Here is a 17,948-nt window from a genome sequence, read left to right as displayed (position 1 = left end):
GAGCCGAAGGCAGAGGCTTTAACCCACTGAGCCACCCAGGTGCCCCTGGAGGCCCTCTTTTAATTATGCTTTTAAAAGTGTTCTCTGAGGGGCGCCTGGGTGGCTCAGTGGGTTAAAGCCTCTGCCTTCGGCTCAGGTCATGATCCCAGGGTCCTGGGATCGAGCCCCACTTCGGGCTCTCTGCTTGGCCGGGAGCCTGCTTCCCTTCCTCTCTCTCTGTGCCTCTCTCTTCTGCGTGTCTCTCTGCCTACTTGTGATCTCTGTCTGTCAAATAAATAAATAAAATTAAAAAAAAAAAAAAAGTGTTCTCTGGGTGCGCCTGGGTGGCTCAGTTGATGAAGCATCTGCCTTCAGCTCAGGTCATGATCCGGGGGTCCTAGGATCGAGCCCCATGTTGGGCTCCCTGCTCCCAGAAGCAAACTCTGGGAGTCTGCTTTTCCCTCTCCTGCTCCCTGCTCGTGTTCTCTCTCTCTCTTTCTCAAATAAATAAATAGAATCTTAAAAAAATTTTTCTTATCAAAGTAACATGTTTTTCAAATTATTCTGCTAACCATCCTGTTTATATTTTGGAGTCTTGACTTCTGGTTTTTTCCCCTCAGAGAGTTGAAGTAAAATAATATCTTAGAGACCTTCTTTGCCACCGCCCAAATCAGGTGGGGGTCTTCACAGCCCAGGAGAGAGGGTCTGGCGTTGGTCCCTGGGAGACCTGGCTCTGGACCCTCCCTCCCCCAACTCCTCACCTGGAGTCTCACCTGTGCCTCTCTCAATGCTCTCCCCGGGGCCTCTTCTTCTTGGTCCTCCCAGCCTGACCCAGCTATGTCCCCCTCCCAGCTTCCGTCTCTTCTTCACACGTGACAGGCTGGAGGAAGGGGAGCATGGGGCATTATTCCCAGCAGGGTCTGTGGGCGTATTCTCCTATGTCTCTCAATTCTCTACGGGACTGTTGAAATGTTCTGCTTTTAATTTGGTGACAGTCTTGTTGACCAAATACTGGTCTGCAATTTCAAAGCCGGGGTTTGTGCCTGTTGTAGAAAGTCTGGGTGCAAATTTTATGCCTAAAGTTACAGCTTTTCCAGCTTGGTCTTGGCCGGATGTAGGGGATCATATGTTCTCAAGTTTGAGAAACAGTGGTAAGCATGAGCATGTGGTCTGAAGGGACAAAATCCTAAGTATGCTGAGTCCAGGAAGGAGGCAGTAGCCTGGGTCCTGATTCCTTTTTACTTTAGATCTTGTGGTTTACAGAGTGAGCCGTTCCCTCTCTCAGAGGTGGTTGTATCCCGTGAATGACACCACCTCTCTCTCTGGCTCCAGGCTTCTGAGTGTGATGTCCTTCCTCTTCTCAGGCTCCAACTTTGTCAGACCTCCAGAGCTCAGTCTGCTCCTACCCCGAGGGGCCTCAGACTGCCTTTGTCTTCCAGGACCCTACCAAAGCCAGAGCACAGTTGAAATGCTTTCCTATTCCCCTTTGCATCCTCCTGACCTTCTACTCTTGTCTCTTGTGCTGCTGCTCAGATCCTGGGCCACAGACAAGACGTTGGGGTGGGTGGGCCTTTGGGGACAGGGGCTGCTCCATGTCAGGGTGGGTGCCCGGGTGGGTGCAGGCGGTTCGTGGTAGTCTAAACAAGCTTCACACTGGGAAGGGAAGGGCTTCCAGCGTCCCACTCTCTGTAGCAGTGGGGTAGGCTGGAGCCAGTTCGAGCCCCCTCCCAGGCAAGCTGCTTCAGCAGTGGCCAAGGGGCAGCCGTGCGACAGATGCTAGCGTGAAGTCTGCTGGTGGGGCTTGCTGGTGCTTCTCCCTCCCAGAGCCACTGCGAGGCACCCCAGAGCTGAGGTGCCACACTCCAAAGGCCTCGTGCTCCTTTGGCTTGTGCTCCTTGCTTGAAGAACCTCTGTGTGCTCAGTGGGCACAGCTGGGGACACTGGGGTGTCACAGAGAAAAAGATAGGGCTTGGCAAGGGGGAGGCATTAAACAAGTAATCTCAAACATCTCCAACCTTGAACAGGTGGAGTCAGGCCTGTATGGGGCTGGGGGAGGCTGGGGGAGGCTGGGGGCCCCCAGGGGGGGGGGGGGGTGGTCTTCAGTGGGCAGCCAGGGCACTTGCGCTTTGGGGCTGTGTCGAGGTCTTGGCTGACCCTAGCACCACTGGCACACAGACCTGTCAGAGCTGTAGGGCTCGGGTGTTCCGGGAGCCACACACAGGTCTTGACAGTGGGGCCCTGAGGGCCTGGGCCTGGCCATGGACCGCAAGTGCAGGGGCGGGAGGGGCAAGCTGGGAGGGGGCCGGCCACTGTGTGAGGCTTGTGCCCTGCCTGGTGCGGACCAAGACATGGCAGAGCTCAGTGCGCCTCTGGTCTTTCTAGGTGTACGATGTTTTAGAATCTGTATCCCTGGGGGCTATTTGTTTGAAAGCTTTCTGAAAAAAGATTTATTCACTGTTTCAGTAACAACTAAGTGATAGAAAAGAGGTATTATTAGTTTAACAACCCAGCTATTGAGCTGAATGTGGCTGATGGAGAAAACCCCCGCCCGAGCTGTGCTAATGGCCTCACTGACCCGTCCTCCCCCACCCCCATCTATGAACACAAGTACTGCACAGCCCTGCTTCCTGCTCCTCCTAGCCCACGTGGCCCCAGCTTGGCCTCCTCACCCACTTTCCATTCGTGACAGCTGCCGCCCTCCTTGGGTCTGCCCTCCCTTGTGGGGGGCTACCCCCGAAGTGGTCAGCTGTGCCTGGAGTCCGCCCCTTCTTGCATGCGGCTCCAGCACACGTATCTCTTCCCTCCCAACTCAGTTTCCCCTTCTCAGTGGGTTCCATCAGCACCTGGCTCTGATCGCCCCAGGTCCTCCTCCAGCCACTGTCTCCTATTCCTGCCCCCTCCCGTGTGTCTTCCCTGGTTCGAGTCAGAAGTCTGGCCCCTGACATTCCTTGAAACTGTGTTTGTCAAGGTCACAGTCCATTTGACGCTGCTAAGGAGCCAGGTGCTGGGCGGTTGCCTCCTTCACTTGGACCCCCTGCTGCCATTCTCTTGCTTCTCCCGGCTAGTCTTCTGCCTTCAGGTTACCTCCAGCTTGGGGTTCTTGAGTCTCCGTGGCAGCAACCAGCCCTGGAGAGGTCTCAAGTCCTGCCTCCAGGCAGGCCTGACCCTGAACTCCCACCTGGATGGTGGGCCACCTGCCAGGCCCCCTCAGGTGACTGAGTGGGGCTCCCTGCCCCAGAACTCGTGCTTCTTGGCACCCAGCCAGCCCATCTTATGTGAAGATTCCTCCTGCTCTTTGTGCAGGGTTTGTTCAAAGGCCCTGGGGTGTTCCTGAGGCCTGAGTTTCCTACGATCTTTCTGTGATCCGTGATCCCCTTGGTCTCCATGGGCTGCAGGGCTCCAGTCTGCTTGCGGGTGGCAGGCAGGAGGGAGGGGAAGGGGGAAGGTGCCTGCTCCTTCCCGGGGGCCTCCCGAAAATGCCATTTAGCATTTTGCTTCTGCTCTAAGGCCAGAGCTTATGATTAGCTCTACCCAGCTTTGGGGGGACCTTAGGACAGCCTGGTGGGGGGCTTATTGCTGCCCTGGCCCTGAGTGCAGCTGGGGTTTGTGGCCCCTGCTGTGCTCTGTCCCTTCCTCTACTTTATGTTCTTTACAGCTTTAGTCAAAGTCAGACGGAACTGTCCCTAGTCTCTCTGCTTGCTTTTCTGTCAGAGTCCTCATTACAACTCATACTCCTCAGGGCGAGAAGCTGCGTTCTGCTTCCTCATTCCCAGGCTCTGGCCAGGCCTTCAGTGATCCTCATGGTGTCTGGCAGTGAGCACCCACTGACAGCCCCTCCTCCTTGCAACAGGGAGGACCCTGTTTGGCTCCCAGGTTTGTCCCTGGCTTACAGCTGCCCTCCCCCAGTGTGACCGCGTACCGTGTTGGTGATCTTGTGCGGTCTCATGAGTCTGAGGACTCTCTGTGCGAACTGGTGACTCCCAGATGGTTAGCTCCCCAGTCCCAGGGCCCAGGATCCAGTAGCCTCGCTGGAATCTCTGCAAGGTCGCTCGGCACATGCAGGTCTGAACTCCCTACCTTACATGCCTCCTCCCCAGACCTCCTCCCCATCTTCCTTCCTTCCCTATCAGTTTAGAGCCTTGAGCTGTCTATCCTCACAGCTTACATCCGTGTGTCTTTCTGCTCTAGCTCCAGCATGTGTTCAGAGTTGGACTGTGTCTTACCTTCCTTCTTCCTGCTGCTGTGGTGCTGGCAGTGGGGGTGGGGGAGCTCAGAGCCTTTGCACATGTTTCCTTCTCCAGGAATTCTCTTCCTTCAGGTGTTCCTCTTATTCCATCACCTTCTTGGATCTTTGCTCCGCTGTAACCTCAGTGAGGTCACTTTGTTTCAACCGGGAGCCCTCCCGTCTCCCTCCTCTCTCTCTTTCTCCTTAGCTGTTACTGTCATACTGCATTTTGCTTCTTTGGTTCTAACCCCTGAGATTGTAGGCTTTGTGGAGGGCAGAGAAATATTTCTTCAGTTAACGAATGAACTGTTAGTTAAATATTACTTTGGCAATTTTGTCCAAACAAGTAAAAGTTGAAACACAAGTAAATGTAACTTCAAATGGATGAGACATATTATGTCTGTGTATCCAGCGAACACAAACAAATTGGAAAATTACTAGACTTAATGAGAAAGTTCAACACGATAACTGGGCACATAAAAAATATACAAAAATCAGTCACTTTTCTGGGTCAGCAACAACCGGTTAAAGCACCTCATGGGAAAATACCCGTTCACAATAACCTAACAGCAACAGAAAATACCAAGGGAAGCTTTAGCAGCTAGCGTGATGGGCACTGCAGGAGACACACAGGGAGTCTCAGGGAAGGCCTAGAGGAGGACTAGCACCAGCAGGGAGTGTTGTATTTGAACGTATTGATGGCTGAAGATGCCATCTGACTTGCTTGTGCTGGAGCCCGGACTTCTTATGTGTAATCAGGGAAACACAGGGAAGGGCGGGGCCGTGCCAAGGCCAGTGGCTGGTGTCCCCCTTGCGACAGCCGCCACTTCCCGTCACTTGCTGCTCAGCAGTGAGGAAGCCTGCTCTGCTGGTGTTACGTACACAGGTCGACCCTGGTGCCCATCTGCGGTTGCTGTGTCATGTTTGGTCAGTGAGCCCATCCTGAGGGGTGGACGGCACTTGACCACGGGGAGGCACGGCCGTGGTGCTCCCCCCACATGGGGGTCCACCGCCTGTGCGACGCTATACTGTGTGTGTGCTAGCTGTTGCTTTGCTCAGACCTCCCTTTCTAAGATGGACCAGTGGCATGGACAGATGTCTGCAGGTACCTGGCGGACCGTCCTGCGCTGAGGGAGGAGGGCATGGAGGTGCTGCTGGCGCTGTTCCCACGGCGAGTTCTGTCTGCTGCCCTGTGCTGTGAATGGACTGTCTCGTCCTTGCACCCTGAAGCTGGCCAGAAATGTCACTGTTTTAAGAAGCCATTTGAAACTGCATGAGCCTCCCTTGAGGTGTGTGCTGTGCTTGGGAGATAAGCTCCGGGAAGGAGGAAGCCTTTGTGATTTGGGAAACTGTCCCATGCGACACATCCAAACACGAGGTGGACTCTTCAGGATGTAGATGTCTGCTGCCGCTCAGGGCTCAATCTAACACTTTATTTTTTGGTAAAGATCTTATTTATGTGACAGACACAGCAAGAGAGGGAACGCAAGCAGAGGCAGAGGCAGAGGGAGAAGCAGGCTTCCCACGGAGCAGAGAGAGCCTGATGTGGGGCTCGACCCCAGGACCCTGGGATCCTGACCTGAGCTGAAGGCAGACACTTAACCAACTGAACCACCCAGACGCCCCTTCAGTCTTACACTTTAGAAGATGTTCTTAGCTTTGTGAGAAATAGAAACCTCTTCTGAGGTTTCTTCATTGGGAAAGATAAAAAGTCCCATGACATTGGGGAAATCCTTCCTGTGCTGGTAAAAATGGCTGAAAACATTATGATGACAAACTAAAATGCATTTCTTTGTCTGCAAATACTGTCAGAAAACCCACAGCAAACATTGGAGAAGGTTTGAAGAAACACATACTAAAGCAAATGACACAGTGTAGGAGGATTGCTATAGAGCTGGTGAAAGTACAGATGTTTCATAGAAATCTTATGGTGTTTGCCAGATTCTGTTTTAATTATGAAAACAGGAAGGATTACTTTTTGTGAGTCACTGAAGGGGAAAAATGTACTGAAGGAGATATAATTTAACATCAGCTAACTAAACAGAAATCCTAAGATCTTAAAAGCTACAGTGCAACAAATTATCAAGGAAAAATTAAGTGGATTTAATTAATACAAATTTAAATCTCTGGTATACTCAGATAAAATCGAGCCAGAATTTAAAACAAATAACAATTTTAAAAATCCACCAAATGTGACCCATAAAGAGCTGATTTGCATTGATGAGAAAGATCCAAGACTTCTTTTCTTCCTTGAGTGTTAGACAGGGAACACAAAGGGAAAATACGTTGGATTGAACCATGTAAAATTGCTGTTTTGTGGATTAAAAGACAATGGCTGAATAGGCTTAAGCATGTAAAGAGATTTAAAAAAAGAAAAGAAAAGAAAAGAAAACTTCCCGTTAAGAAAAGCCCAGGATCAAGTGGCTTCACTAGTGTATTCTGGTAAATGTTTAAAGAAGAATTAACACTGATTCTTAACAAACTCTTCCCAAAAATAGAAGAGAAAGGAACATTTCCCAGCTTACTCTGTAGTCAGTATTACCCTGATACCAAAACCAGACACAGATATCCAAGAAGACTATAGACCAGTATTCCTCAAGAGTTAATATTGGTGTTAAAATCCTCAACAACACACTAGTAAATTGTGTCTGACAACATAGGAAAAAAATTATGTACCATGAGTAAATGGGATATACCCCAGGAATGCAAGGTTGGTTCAAGGTGAAAAAAGCAGTGTAACACACACCACAACAGTATAAAGGACAAAACCCACATGATCATTTCCATAGACAGAGAAAAAAAAGCACTTGACAGAATCCAACACTTTTTCATAATAATATCACTCAACAAGGGGCGCCTGGGTGGCTCAGTGGGTTAAAGCCTCTGTCTTTGGCTCAGGTCATGATCCCAGGGTCCTGGGATCGAGCCCCTGCATCGGGCTCTCTGCCCAGCAGGGTTCCTGCTTCCCCCCCTCTCTCTGCCTGCTTCTCTGCCTACTTGTAATCTCTGTCTGTCAAATAAATAAATAAAATCTTAAAAAAAAAAAAAGGCTAAAGATAGATCAGTGAACTAGAACTTAGAGTCCAGATATAAGCCCATACATAGTAACTCTCAGTAAGGGTGCCAGGACAGTTAATAGGGAAGGGAGAGGCTTTTCATCAAATGGTTCGGAGACAACTGGATATCCACATGGAAAAGAAAGAAGTTGAGTCCTTCGCTTACACCGTATGCAAGCATTAAGTCAAAATGGATCAAAGAGTTAAATGTAAGAGCTAAGATTCTTAGATAATCACACCTAAAGCACAGGAAACCAAAACAAAGTTATGTTGAACTTCAAAAGTAAAAAGCCTGTGCTTCCAAGGACAGAATGGAGCAAAATGTTTGCATGTCACACCTGGTAGGAATCTAGTAGTATCCAGAATTTATGGGAAAAGAGTTCTTAAGGTTCAATAATGTAAAGACAACCCAATTTTAAAATGAGCAAATGATTTGAATAGACTTTTCCAGAGAAGATAAACAAATGGCTAATAAGCATTGAGAAGATTCTCAACAATATTACTCATTTATGAGATTCAAATTGAAAACCACAATGAGATACCACTTTCTGCCCCCTAGAATGATGAATCAGAAAGATGGCTGGTAGCAGGTGTTGGGTGAGGGTATGGAGGAAACAGAGCTGTCCTGCAGTGCAGGGCATGTAAAAGGCAAAGACACTATGCGGAGCAGTCTGGTGTTTCTTGAAAAAGCTCGACATAGAGTGGCCTGCCATTCCATTCCTCAGTAGAGCCCCCAAAGAAGTGAAAGGTGTCCACATGAAAACCATGCAGGAGTCTCTGTAGTCTTATTATTCATAATAGCCCAAAATTTGGAAGCAGTCAAAATGTCCATCAACATACGAATACGTAAACAAATGCGGTATGTTTGTGTGATGGAATGCCATTCTTCCGCAGTAAAAAGGCATGAAATACATGTTACATCATGGCTGAACTGTGAAAACATTACGCTGAAGCCAGCCCAAAGGCCATAGGCTATCTGAGTCCGAGTGTGTGAAGTGTCTGCGATGGGCAGACCCAGACACGTTGTTCGTGGATGGTTGTCTGCCTGTGGGGAGGACATCCATGGCAATGGGATTTCTCTTTGGGTTGAGGAAATGTTCTAAAGGTATTTTATGGTGATAGTTGTGCAACCTTATGATTATATTAAAAATTATGAAGTACACTCTAAGAGTGTGAGCTTTATGATATCTGAATTATATCTTAATTAAAATTGGTAAAATAATGATGGCCTGTCAGCATATTTGTATGCTTCAACATAATAGACAGTTACAGAGCACTCATGTAGGGGTGCCTTGGTGGCTCAGTTGATTAAGTGTCTGATTCTTGATGTCAGCTCAGGTCTTGATCTCAGGGTCGTGAGTTCAAGCCCCGCGCGGATCCTACAGAAGAAAAAAAAAGAGCATCCTGCATGGTGCTGGCCAACCTTGGGAGGGTATCCATGACGTGCTACTCTGCACACATGAGTTAACTTTAGGATTGATCCACAGAATTCCAGTAGGCAGGTCAGAGATGAGACACAGTTTTGATAACTGCTGTCAAATTCCCCCCCCTTCCCCATGCTCTCTGCCAGCCATGTATGGGGTCCAAGTTACCCCCAAACTTCACCATAGGTTTTCTGTAGCTGCACTGTCCAGCACAGCAGCCCCAAGCCCTGTGTGACTATTGAGTGTTTGAAATGTTCATCCAAATATGTGTTTGACTTGTAAAACAAAATGTGTACTGGCTTTTAAAGATTTAACACAAAGAGAAAAAATAATGCAACATGTCTAATAAATGCAATATTTGGGGTGTATTGGATATATAAAATACACTAAAATCAGCTTCATTGCATTCTTTTTAATGTGGAGAGAAAATTTGAAATGGTGAGCACAGACAGCTCACCGTTCCACAGACAATCCTGCTGTGGCTTTATCCTTTCCGTTTCTCTTGCCCACTTATGCTCTAGTTCTCTTTCCGTAGCCATCCAGATTTGTAGTGAGTACCAATATTGTGGACTTTACCTCCCCATATTTGTTCTCCGTCTCCTGTGCTTTTTTGTGTCTTTTTTCCTTTCCTTCTTGGTAGATTGATAAAGTTTTCTTTGTTCCATTTAATTTCCTCTTTTGGTTTGACAAGCTCACTGCCACACCCAGGTTGTGACAGATCCGAAAGGTCTCCAGACGTTGTTTCCAGGTCTCCCCTTGGAAGCATTCTCCCTGGTGGCAAACCGCTCCTCCCCCTGGTGTGCTGGTGTTGGAATGTCACATAAAGAGACCTCACAGCTGCACTGTGTGTCTCGCTTCCCCCCCCCCCCGTGTCTGAACTTCAGGGGTGGCACCCACATCAGTGGGCAGTTTACCGTCCCCATGGATGCATGTTTGAGATGGTTCCCATCTTGGGCTTACAAATAAAACTACTACGAGCATTTGTATACAAGTCTCTCTGTGGATTCTCTATTTGTTTCTCTTGGAATTGGAATTGCTGAGTGATGTGTTACATGTATGTTTACCATCATAAGCAGCCAGAGTCTGTTCCTGAGGGTTGTGCACACCACTGCCCGGGATAGCATCCAGGTGTCCTCAGCCTGGCCAGCAGGTGCTGGGGAAGTCCTGCTAGCATGCCCTAGTGTCCTGTCTCGGCTCTCCAGAGAAACGGAACCATCCTGTACGGGTGGAAAACAGAGAGGGAAGGAGGAGGGGGAGAGAGGTGGAGACTGACTATGCAGAATTGGCTTATGGGATTATGGGGGCTGAAAAGATCTGCAGTGGGCAAGCTGGAGCCCCAGGAGAGCTGACAGAAGTCTGCTTTACCCAACCCAGTGTGCAAACACGATTCTCCAGACACACCCAGAGCCACGTCTCACCCTGTGTCCTACCTTGTGGCCCGGTCAGCTTGACAACACATACCACTAACTCTCACATGTCCCCTTGTGGCTTGAACTTGGATATTTCTGACTAATGATGTTATGTGTTTTTATTATTAGCCCTTTGTATATCTGCTTTTGGGACTTTTTGTTAAAACCTTTTGCCTGTTTTAAAAATGGGATTGTCTTCTTGGTCTTGAGTTGTAAGAGTTTTAAATATGTTCTAGATGTAAGTCCTTTGTCAGATTTACATACACTGAATGTTTTCTCCTACTCTTTGCCTTGCCTTTAATAATTGTCTTTCAAAGAGAAGTTTTAGTTTAATTAATTTCTCTTATAGCTAGTGCCTTCTGTATCCCTGTGAGAAATCTTTGCTTCTCTTAAGATTGTGAAGGTTTTCTCCTGTGTTCCCGTCTAGAATTCTGTAGTTTTAGCTTTGACATTTGGGTCTGTGATCGTTTAAGAATTTTTGCAGCCCACATGAAGTCCAGATTGCGGTCCTCCCTCTCCCATGTGGCTGTCCAGTTCTGCTCTGCTCTTGCAGAGCGGGTCCTCTCTGCCCTGGGTCACTGGGCTCCTTGTTGGGATTCGTATCTGGGTTCTCCGCCCTTCTCCAATCCTGGTGTGTTCACTGTAACTTCATGGGAGCTGTGGAAATCAGATACCATTGCCGTGTGTTATCAGCACCATAGGAATATTTTTTATCATGGTAAAGCATAGCATGAACTAGTCATTTCCATTTTTTTTTAAAGATTTTATTTATTTATTCGACAGATTACAAGTAGGCAGAGAGGCAGGCAGAGAGAGAGAGGAGGAAGCAGGCTCCCTGCTGAGCAGAGAGCCCGACTCGGGACTATCCTGGGATCGAGTCCCGCATTGGGCTCCTTGCTCGGCGGGGAGCCTGCTTCTCTCTCCGCCTCTGCCTGCTTGGGCGCTTGGGCGCTCTCTCTCTCTCTCTCTCTCACAAGTAAATAAAATCTTTAAAAAAAAAAAAAATGCGGTTGGCTGGGTGCTTGTAAATTACAGAAAGTTCTTCTCCCAGGTCCTGGAGGCTGGAAGTCCAAGATGAGAGTTCCAGGGTAATCTGGTTCTGGTGAGGCCTCTTCCATGTTCCTGATGGCTGCCTTCTCCTGTGTCACATGTGGTGAAGACAGTGGGCAGTTCTTTCAGAAGGATGCTGATCCCAGTCACGAGGGCCGCACCTTGTAACCCAGTCCCCTCCCAAAGCTCCGTGTCCGCATACCATTTGGTTGGGGGTATGTGGGTGCATTATGGGCATGGGGACACATCTGTCTGTTGCACCATTAAATCCCTCCCCTTTTCCCCAGCCCCCCCCCCCCCCCCCCGCCGCCGCCCTCCTTTTTTCTGTTTCTGATCATTTGGCTACTCTCGGTGTCTCCTGGGAGAAGAGCCCTACCCTTCAGTGTTTGGTGACTGGCCATTTCACTTGGCATGACGTCTTGCAGCTCCTCCATGGTGCGGCATTGGGAGGGTTTCCTTCTTTCTGAGGCTGAATCATATTCCATTGGGTGTATACACCACATTTTGGTAGTCGGTCCCTCCGTCCGTCCATCCGCCCGCGGACACTTGGGTGCCTCCCTATCTCAGGTACAGGGCCTAATGCTGCCATGATCATGGGTGTGCCGGCATCTCATGGAGACCCTGCTCTCCGTTCCCCAGGGAACATGCCCAGACGGGGAACACTGGGCGTGAGCTCATCCTGGATCCTCCACACTGTTTTCCACAGCGGCCGCAGCCCACAGTGCATGGGGCTCCCGTCAGTCCACGTCCTCGCCATGGCTCATCGGTGTCTGCTCCTCCGAGAGCCGCCATCCTGCGGGCTGTGACGTGGGGTTACCTGTGGTTCTGACCCTCATTTCCCTGATCCCTGGTGACACTCAGCGGCCTGTCCTGTGCGGCTCGGCTACTGCACAGGTCCTCCGGAGTGCTGTCCGCTCAACTCCTCTGCCCACCTGGGGTTGGGGGTTTGTGCCTTTGCTCTGGAGCGCGAGCTCTCCACCTGCCCCAGGTGCCAGACCCTTTTCAGCCTTGCACTCTGCCTGGGTGCCCTCCTCTTCTGGGGTTACGGCCTCACTATAGATCGTTTCCTTTGCTTCGCACGAGTTTTAAGTTTGGCTAATCCCATTTGTCTGCTTTTGGTTTTGCCTATTGCCTGTGCATTTAAGACTACATTTCATATTTGCCTCTTACTTTGGAATTCTTTCAAAATCTCTTGGATTTAGAGTCACCTTGTCCACTTTCCTTAGGCTATGGATTGGTTTCTTTCCTTCTCGTTCGACTCTTATTTACTGGTTTCTTTCCTCACTGCTTTTTGCTGTATCTTGTTTCCTCTCATTGATTTTGTTGTTTGTCTCACTGAGGGCTCCCTGAGTAATTTTCCTCCCAGAAAAGGGATGTGGCGCTAACCTTGGCAGTGCCGCATATCTAGAAGTATCTTAATCTTGCCCTTCTGGAATGATAGTTTGGCTGCTTTCAGTATCTTCAGCATTTCAGAAATTCCATTCCTTCATTTGGCCAAAGCCCTTCTTGAAGGAGGCTGTGAAGGAGCTGTTGGTGACTGAGCAGCAGGGGACAGTTGGGGAAAGGCAGGGGAGGCCCGGACCCCAGGCTGGGTGCCCTGTGGGCAGAACGCTGAGCCGCTTTCCAGGGCCAGCTGCCTGGTGTCCTCAGGACAGAAGCTGGCACTGGAGACTGCTCAGTGCTCCTGGGACGTAAATTCTGAGAGCTCCTGGTGGGGGATGGGGGATGTTGCTATGGGCCAGACCGGTGGGGGGCACAGGACACGTCAGGGTGTGGGCAGCAGAAGGTGAGGTCCTGAGAGCTCAGCCTTGTGGAGCTAGTGACCAGGTGTGGGGCGGGAGCACCAGGGACAGCTCAGGGGTCCTTGGGTGGGAGGAGTGGCCCCAGAAAGCTCCTGTCCAGGCCATCAGAAATGGAGGCTGAGGGGCTTACTCAGGCCCAGGGAAGATGCAGGCTACATGGTGAGAGAGCAAAGTGGGCCTAACAACCCCCCAGAAGTGTACGAAGTCCTGACTTAGTTTCTTTTATCAAAAGATAGAAGAATTGGGACGCCTGGGTGGCTCAGTTGGTTAAGCAGCTGCCTTCGGCTCAGGTCATGATCCCAGTGTCCTGGGATCGAGTCCCACATCGGGCTCCTTGCTTGGCAGGGAGCCTGCTTCTCCCTCTGCCTCTGCCTGCCATTCTGTCTGCCTGTGCTCGCTCTCTCTCCCTCTCTCTCTGACAAATAAATAAATAAAATCTTTAAAAAAAAAAAAAAAAAGAAGAATTAATGTTGACTGTAACCTTATAATAGAAGTTGGGCCTGGGTATCAATGATGGACTGAAGATGAGTGTTAGAGTGTTGTCTGCTTCTTTTTGGGTAAAAGTTAAAAATGGAGATCTAGGCCTATAGCGCCTGCTTCAGAGTCTCCTTTTCCTCCCCTTGGCTCTGAGGGATGAACGTCATGCCAGGTGTCGTGAGCAGAAGGCAGGACCTGAGACTCCTGGGATTCCCGTGCTGGTGTCCCCTGAGCTTGGGTATGTTGACCACAGGGAGACCTGCTGGATCTTAGGGGCACAGCAGTGTCCAGCAGGTGTGACGGCGCTTACTGGCTGCTCCCGTGGCTTTTCAGTTGCCTGGAGCTGGAGGTGTTCCCTTCCCCTGGCTTGCGCTTGGGCTGACAGTGTGTGCAGGTGTAGGGCTTTTTCTCTTTTCCCGTGTTGTGGTTGTTTTGTTTGAATTTATTGAAATGTAGTTTTAACATCTGAATTTAGAATAAAACTTTGAAGCTTTTGTTATCGGGCATCACGGGATTTGTTTCAGTTCACTTTTCAGTGATTCTCTTGATTGTGTTTTATGGAAATATCAGCCAGGTCATATTGGAAACACACACAACATATTGGAAACACACAAACCGTCTGGCACAGACGGTTTGCAGGCCCTGGGGTGGGTGGGTCTCTGAGAACAGTCCAAGATTCTGAGAGGGAGGATGCACGCATCAGCATCCCACAGTCGGCTGGTCTCAGGGCCTCTGCCGAGAGCTGCTCTGCTCTGGGCGAGGGGGGTCAAGCACATGCTCGCATTTGGGTCTCTGTGCTGTGCGGTGTTATTAGGAGGGACCTTTGCCAAAACTGAGGCTCAAGGCAGGGAGCCCTTTCCTTTGGACGTGGAGGATGGGACCCATGTCTGCGCCTGGCACCTGCTCATGGCTTCACTTTTGTCCACGCGCCACAGTGGAAGGCTCTTCAGGGACTGAAGCCGGAACAGGCCTGGTTAGGTCAGGGACCTCAGTGTAGGTGACAGTGCATGGGTGTTGTGGGCGCTCTGCACCACTCCATGTTAGGGACGGTCCTTTTACTTTGTCTAGAGACTCTCCTGTCTTGCTTGTGTGAGATCATGGCGCAGTTGCAGGAAAGCCTGCTAGACCCTGCTGCTGGGGATGAGCCCTCCCCAAATCGTGGACATGGTTTGTCTAACAGCATTTTGCCTCTTGAGCCGGGAAGACCCAAGGTGTGGTGGACAGGAATGTTTACCCACTGCCACCGTGTCTGCAGGGCAGCTTGGGGGGTGGCAGCTGGGGCAACGGCAGCACTGGACCCCTGGCCAGGTCTTGGGGAGGTCCTGCTGCTGGGGCCCCTGGTTGGTGTCTAGGTCCCCTAGGTGTCCCTGCTCCTGGGAATCCCAGGTTCCTCCCTGCCATGCATGGCGCCTGGCACCTGGTGGAGCGGCAGCGCAGACTTCCGTGGTGAACTGCTGGCTGCCAGGGGGTCCACGCCACATGAGCTGCATTCAACGAGTGGGAAGTACTGGACCTGGAGCCCGGAGAAGGGCTGGGAACAGTGTTGGCAGCCACTGTCTCTCAGTGACACGCCATCCTTCCTGGGTCTTTTGTTGGCTGTTCTATAGGGAGAGGTGGTTTTGTCCCTGAGGGCTGAATAAATATGGTCTGACTGAGATGACTTAGATGCGTACCTGTGGCGACATGCTGACACCCCAACCGTCTGTGCGCTTCCACCCTGTCCTGCGTGGCCTTCCCGGTGTCCTGAGTCTGCGATACCCGCCGGCCCCATCACAGGCCACTGCAGGTTTTCCATCTGATGGATCTCGTGGTGGTCCTCTCCTTCAACTGTTTGGCATCCTGGATGAACTTTGGGATTATTTTGTCAGTGTGCCCTTAGCAGTTTTCTGGAAAGAAAGGAGCTGCCTCTGTGGATTTGGGGGGGGGGGGGGGGGGGGGGGGGGGTTCTCATTTGTGTCCTCATCCAGGAACACAAAAGAGCCTCCGTTCACACAGGCCTTTTGTGGGCCTCGGTTAGGGTTAGAGTAGATGTGTCTGTAGAGTGCAAGGAGCCTAGGACATGTGCCTGCCAAAACACTGTGAAGGGGGTCTGGGCATCGCACGTGTAGGACTGCTGGTGCTCACACACCAATTACCGTTCTTCCCCAGGTGCCCTACGAAACACTAAATAAACGCTTTCGGGCTGCTCAGAAAAAACATTGATCGAGAAACGAGCCACGTCACCATGGTGGTGGCCGAGCTGGAGAAGACTTTGAGCAGCTGCCCTGCCGTGGACTCTGTGGTCAGCCTTCTGGATGGTGTGGTGGAGAAGCTTAGTGTCCTCAAGAGGAAGGTCAGTGCGGCTTCTGGACCGTCCTAGGAGCCCGCCTGCCTACGTGTGAGCTATAGTGTGGGTCCCACAGCCCAGCGTTCTGATGGACCCAGGCTGTCCCCAAAAGGGCTGTCTTCTGCAGGAGCCAGGATGCAGGAGAGACCAGACAGCCGTGCCTTGGGGAGGTGGGCTCTCACGGCCAGAGTGTGGGAGAGGCAAGCCCCTCCATGCTCTCTGTGCTCTGCAGCCTCTGCGGGGCTGGCATCCAGCTTCCAGTCCTGTGCTCCTGTTCCTGTGTCGCTGGGTTGTCCCGGCTTTGGAGTGTCTCAAGCACAGACAGGAGGCAGATGATTTATTATTTTTAGGCTTTCCCCTCAAAGCTTCATGTAGGGTTTCTCATTTCTGGGAGAGGGAGGTAGGGTACACTACTGTGCCCGGGGAACCACCCAGCAAACACAGCAAGATGCTTTATAACATCCTACTGAACATGTCAAAGGGCTCATGGGACAGAAAGTTGATCACCAGAATTGGAGGGCAGGGGCCAAGAGGAGAGAAGGGCAGGACCCATGGCTGCCTTGCTGGCCAGTGTCTGGGGCCAGCTTGGGGGTGGGGGGGAGGCCAGGGCTGGTGGTGCAACCTAGTGGCCGTGTACGTCAGGTGGGGATGCCCCAAGTGTGGCCTCCTGTGGCAGAGCATCACAGCCTGTTTCAGAACACCAGGGGAGCCAGGACCCTCCTCTTCAGCCTGGGGTAAGTGGTCCCAGGCGCCAGGCACACTAAATGCATTTCCCAGGGGCCGGACACCGTCCACCAGAGTGTCAGGGGTCACAGAGGACCACGAGGTGCATGGGAAGCTGTGGTTGAGGTTTGTTGAAGTGTGGCAGGAACAGGAGACTTCACTCAGATTTCAGACATAGAGATTATCAGGGACCAAACTTGACTATATCCAAAGATTAAACAGCTGAGAATATTGCAAGGGGATGTAAAGCAGAAAGCATAATTGAGAGTTTAAAATAAACCAAATAAAACGTAAATTAAAAGTATAACTGAAATGAAAAACTCAAGTGTTTGCTTATAACACTTTTTTTGAACATTTAACAATCAGACAAAGCTAAAGAGAGGATTTGTGAGCTGGAAGGTAGGTGTGAGGAAATTACCGAGAAATTCTAGCAGCACACAGAACCAAAAGCACAGAGCTCTGTAAGAGGGTGGGAAGCCACAGAGACTAGATCGGAGACCATGTTTGACCAAAGTCAAGAGAGGGCACAGGAAGAGTAGCCAAGATTCTCAGAATTGATGGAAGTTACCAGTTCAGAGTCCTAAATGGATAAAAAAAGATAAACCTAGGATTTCACATCATGAAACTGAAAAGAGAAAAATCTTAAAAGCAGCTGTAGGAAGAAAACCACTTCCAAAGGAGCAGCAAGTATCCTGGCAGCAGAGGGCAGCTGGAGAGCATGGCGAGCGCTTGAGGGAAACACAGGCCGACTGGGGCCCTGGGTGCATTTGTGTGTCTGGCTCCTCGGTGGCCCTGACCGTGTGTCACCTACTTGGCGGTCAGCTGCCATCGCAGCCAGAGCTGATACAGAACGTGTCTGTGGAGCTGTATTCATTTTGAACAGACTTGACATTGAGGGGGAAAGTATTAGCAAAGATAGAAAGCCGCAAAATGGTAACAGATGGCTGAGGTAGCCAGGAAGCGGCAGCAAAGGTGCAGTCAGGCTTTGGTGGCAGCTCAGCCCCAGACCACAGAGGGCAAGAAGGTGCGGCTCCAAGGGGCAGGTGTTGACTTGCCTCTGGGTGGTGACACTGGACGGGGGGCACTCCCCTTTGCTGCTTCCGTCCCCCAGCCCTAGGGACACCCCCTGCCCCCGGCCCCCTCTGATGTCTCCTGCCCCGTGGCGGCAAGGGCGCTGTGCTGAAGTGCCTTCTGCCCACGTCACAGGCGGTGGAGTCTATCCAGGCGGAGGACGAGAGCGCCAAGCTGTGCAAGCGGCGGATCGAGCACCTCAAGGAGCACAGCAGCGACCAGCCGGCAGCTGCCAGCATGTGGAAGAGGAAGCGCATGGACCGCATGATGGTGGAGCACCTGCTGCGCTGCGGCTACTACAACACCGCCGTGAAGCTGGCACGCCAGAGCGGTATCGAGGTGGGCATGCACGGGCCCCCACCATCCCAGTCCGGGCACCAGGGCCAGTGTGTTGCACGTTCTGGCA

The 17,948-nt window shown here is 50.9% G+C and overlaps 1 protein-coding gene across 1 annotated transcript in view; it reads left to right on the top strand.

The window, feature by feature from the left end:
• Positions 1-17,948, top strand: part of LOC111148991 (macrophage erythroblast attacher) — a 32,132-nt gene that overhangs the window by 3,176 nt on the left and 11,008 nt on the right. Inside the window, 3 exon segments of the mRNA XM_022505856.1 lie at positions 15,571-15,612; positions 15,614-15,754; positions 17,678-17,881. Of these exon segments, the coding sequence (XP_022361564.1) occupies positions 15,571-15,612; positions 15,614-15,754; positions 17,678-17,881 (387 nt within the window).

The sequence above is a fragment of the Enhydra lutris genome, unplaced genomic scaffold, assembly GCF_002288905.1.
Source record: "Enhydra lutris kenyoni isolate GAN:26980312 unplaced genomic scaffold, ASM228890v2 scaffoldscaffold21, whole genome shotgun sequence".
NCBI classification, from domain to species: Eukaryota; Metazoa; Chordata; class Mammalia; order Carnivora; family Mustelidae; genus Enhydra; species Enhydra lutris.
Note: the sequence above shows the minus strand (reverse complement) of the source record. Positions and strands in the feature narration are given on the sequence as shown.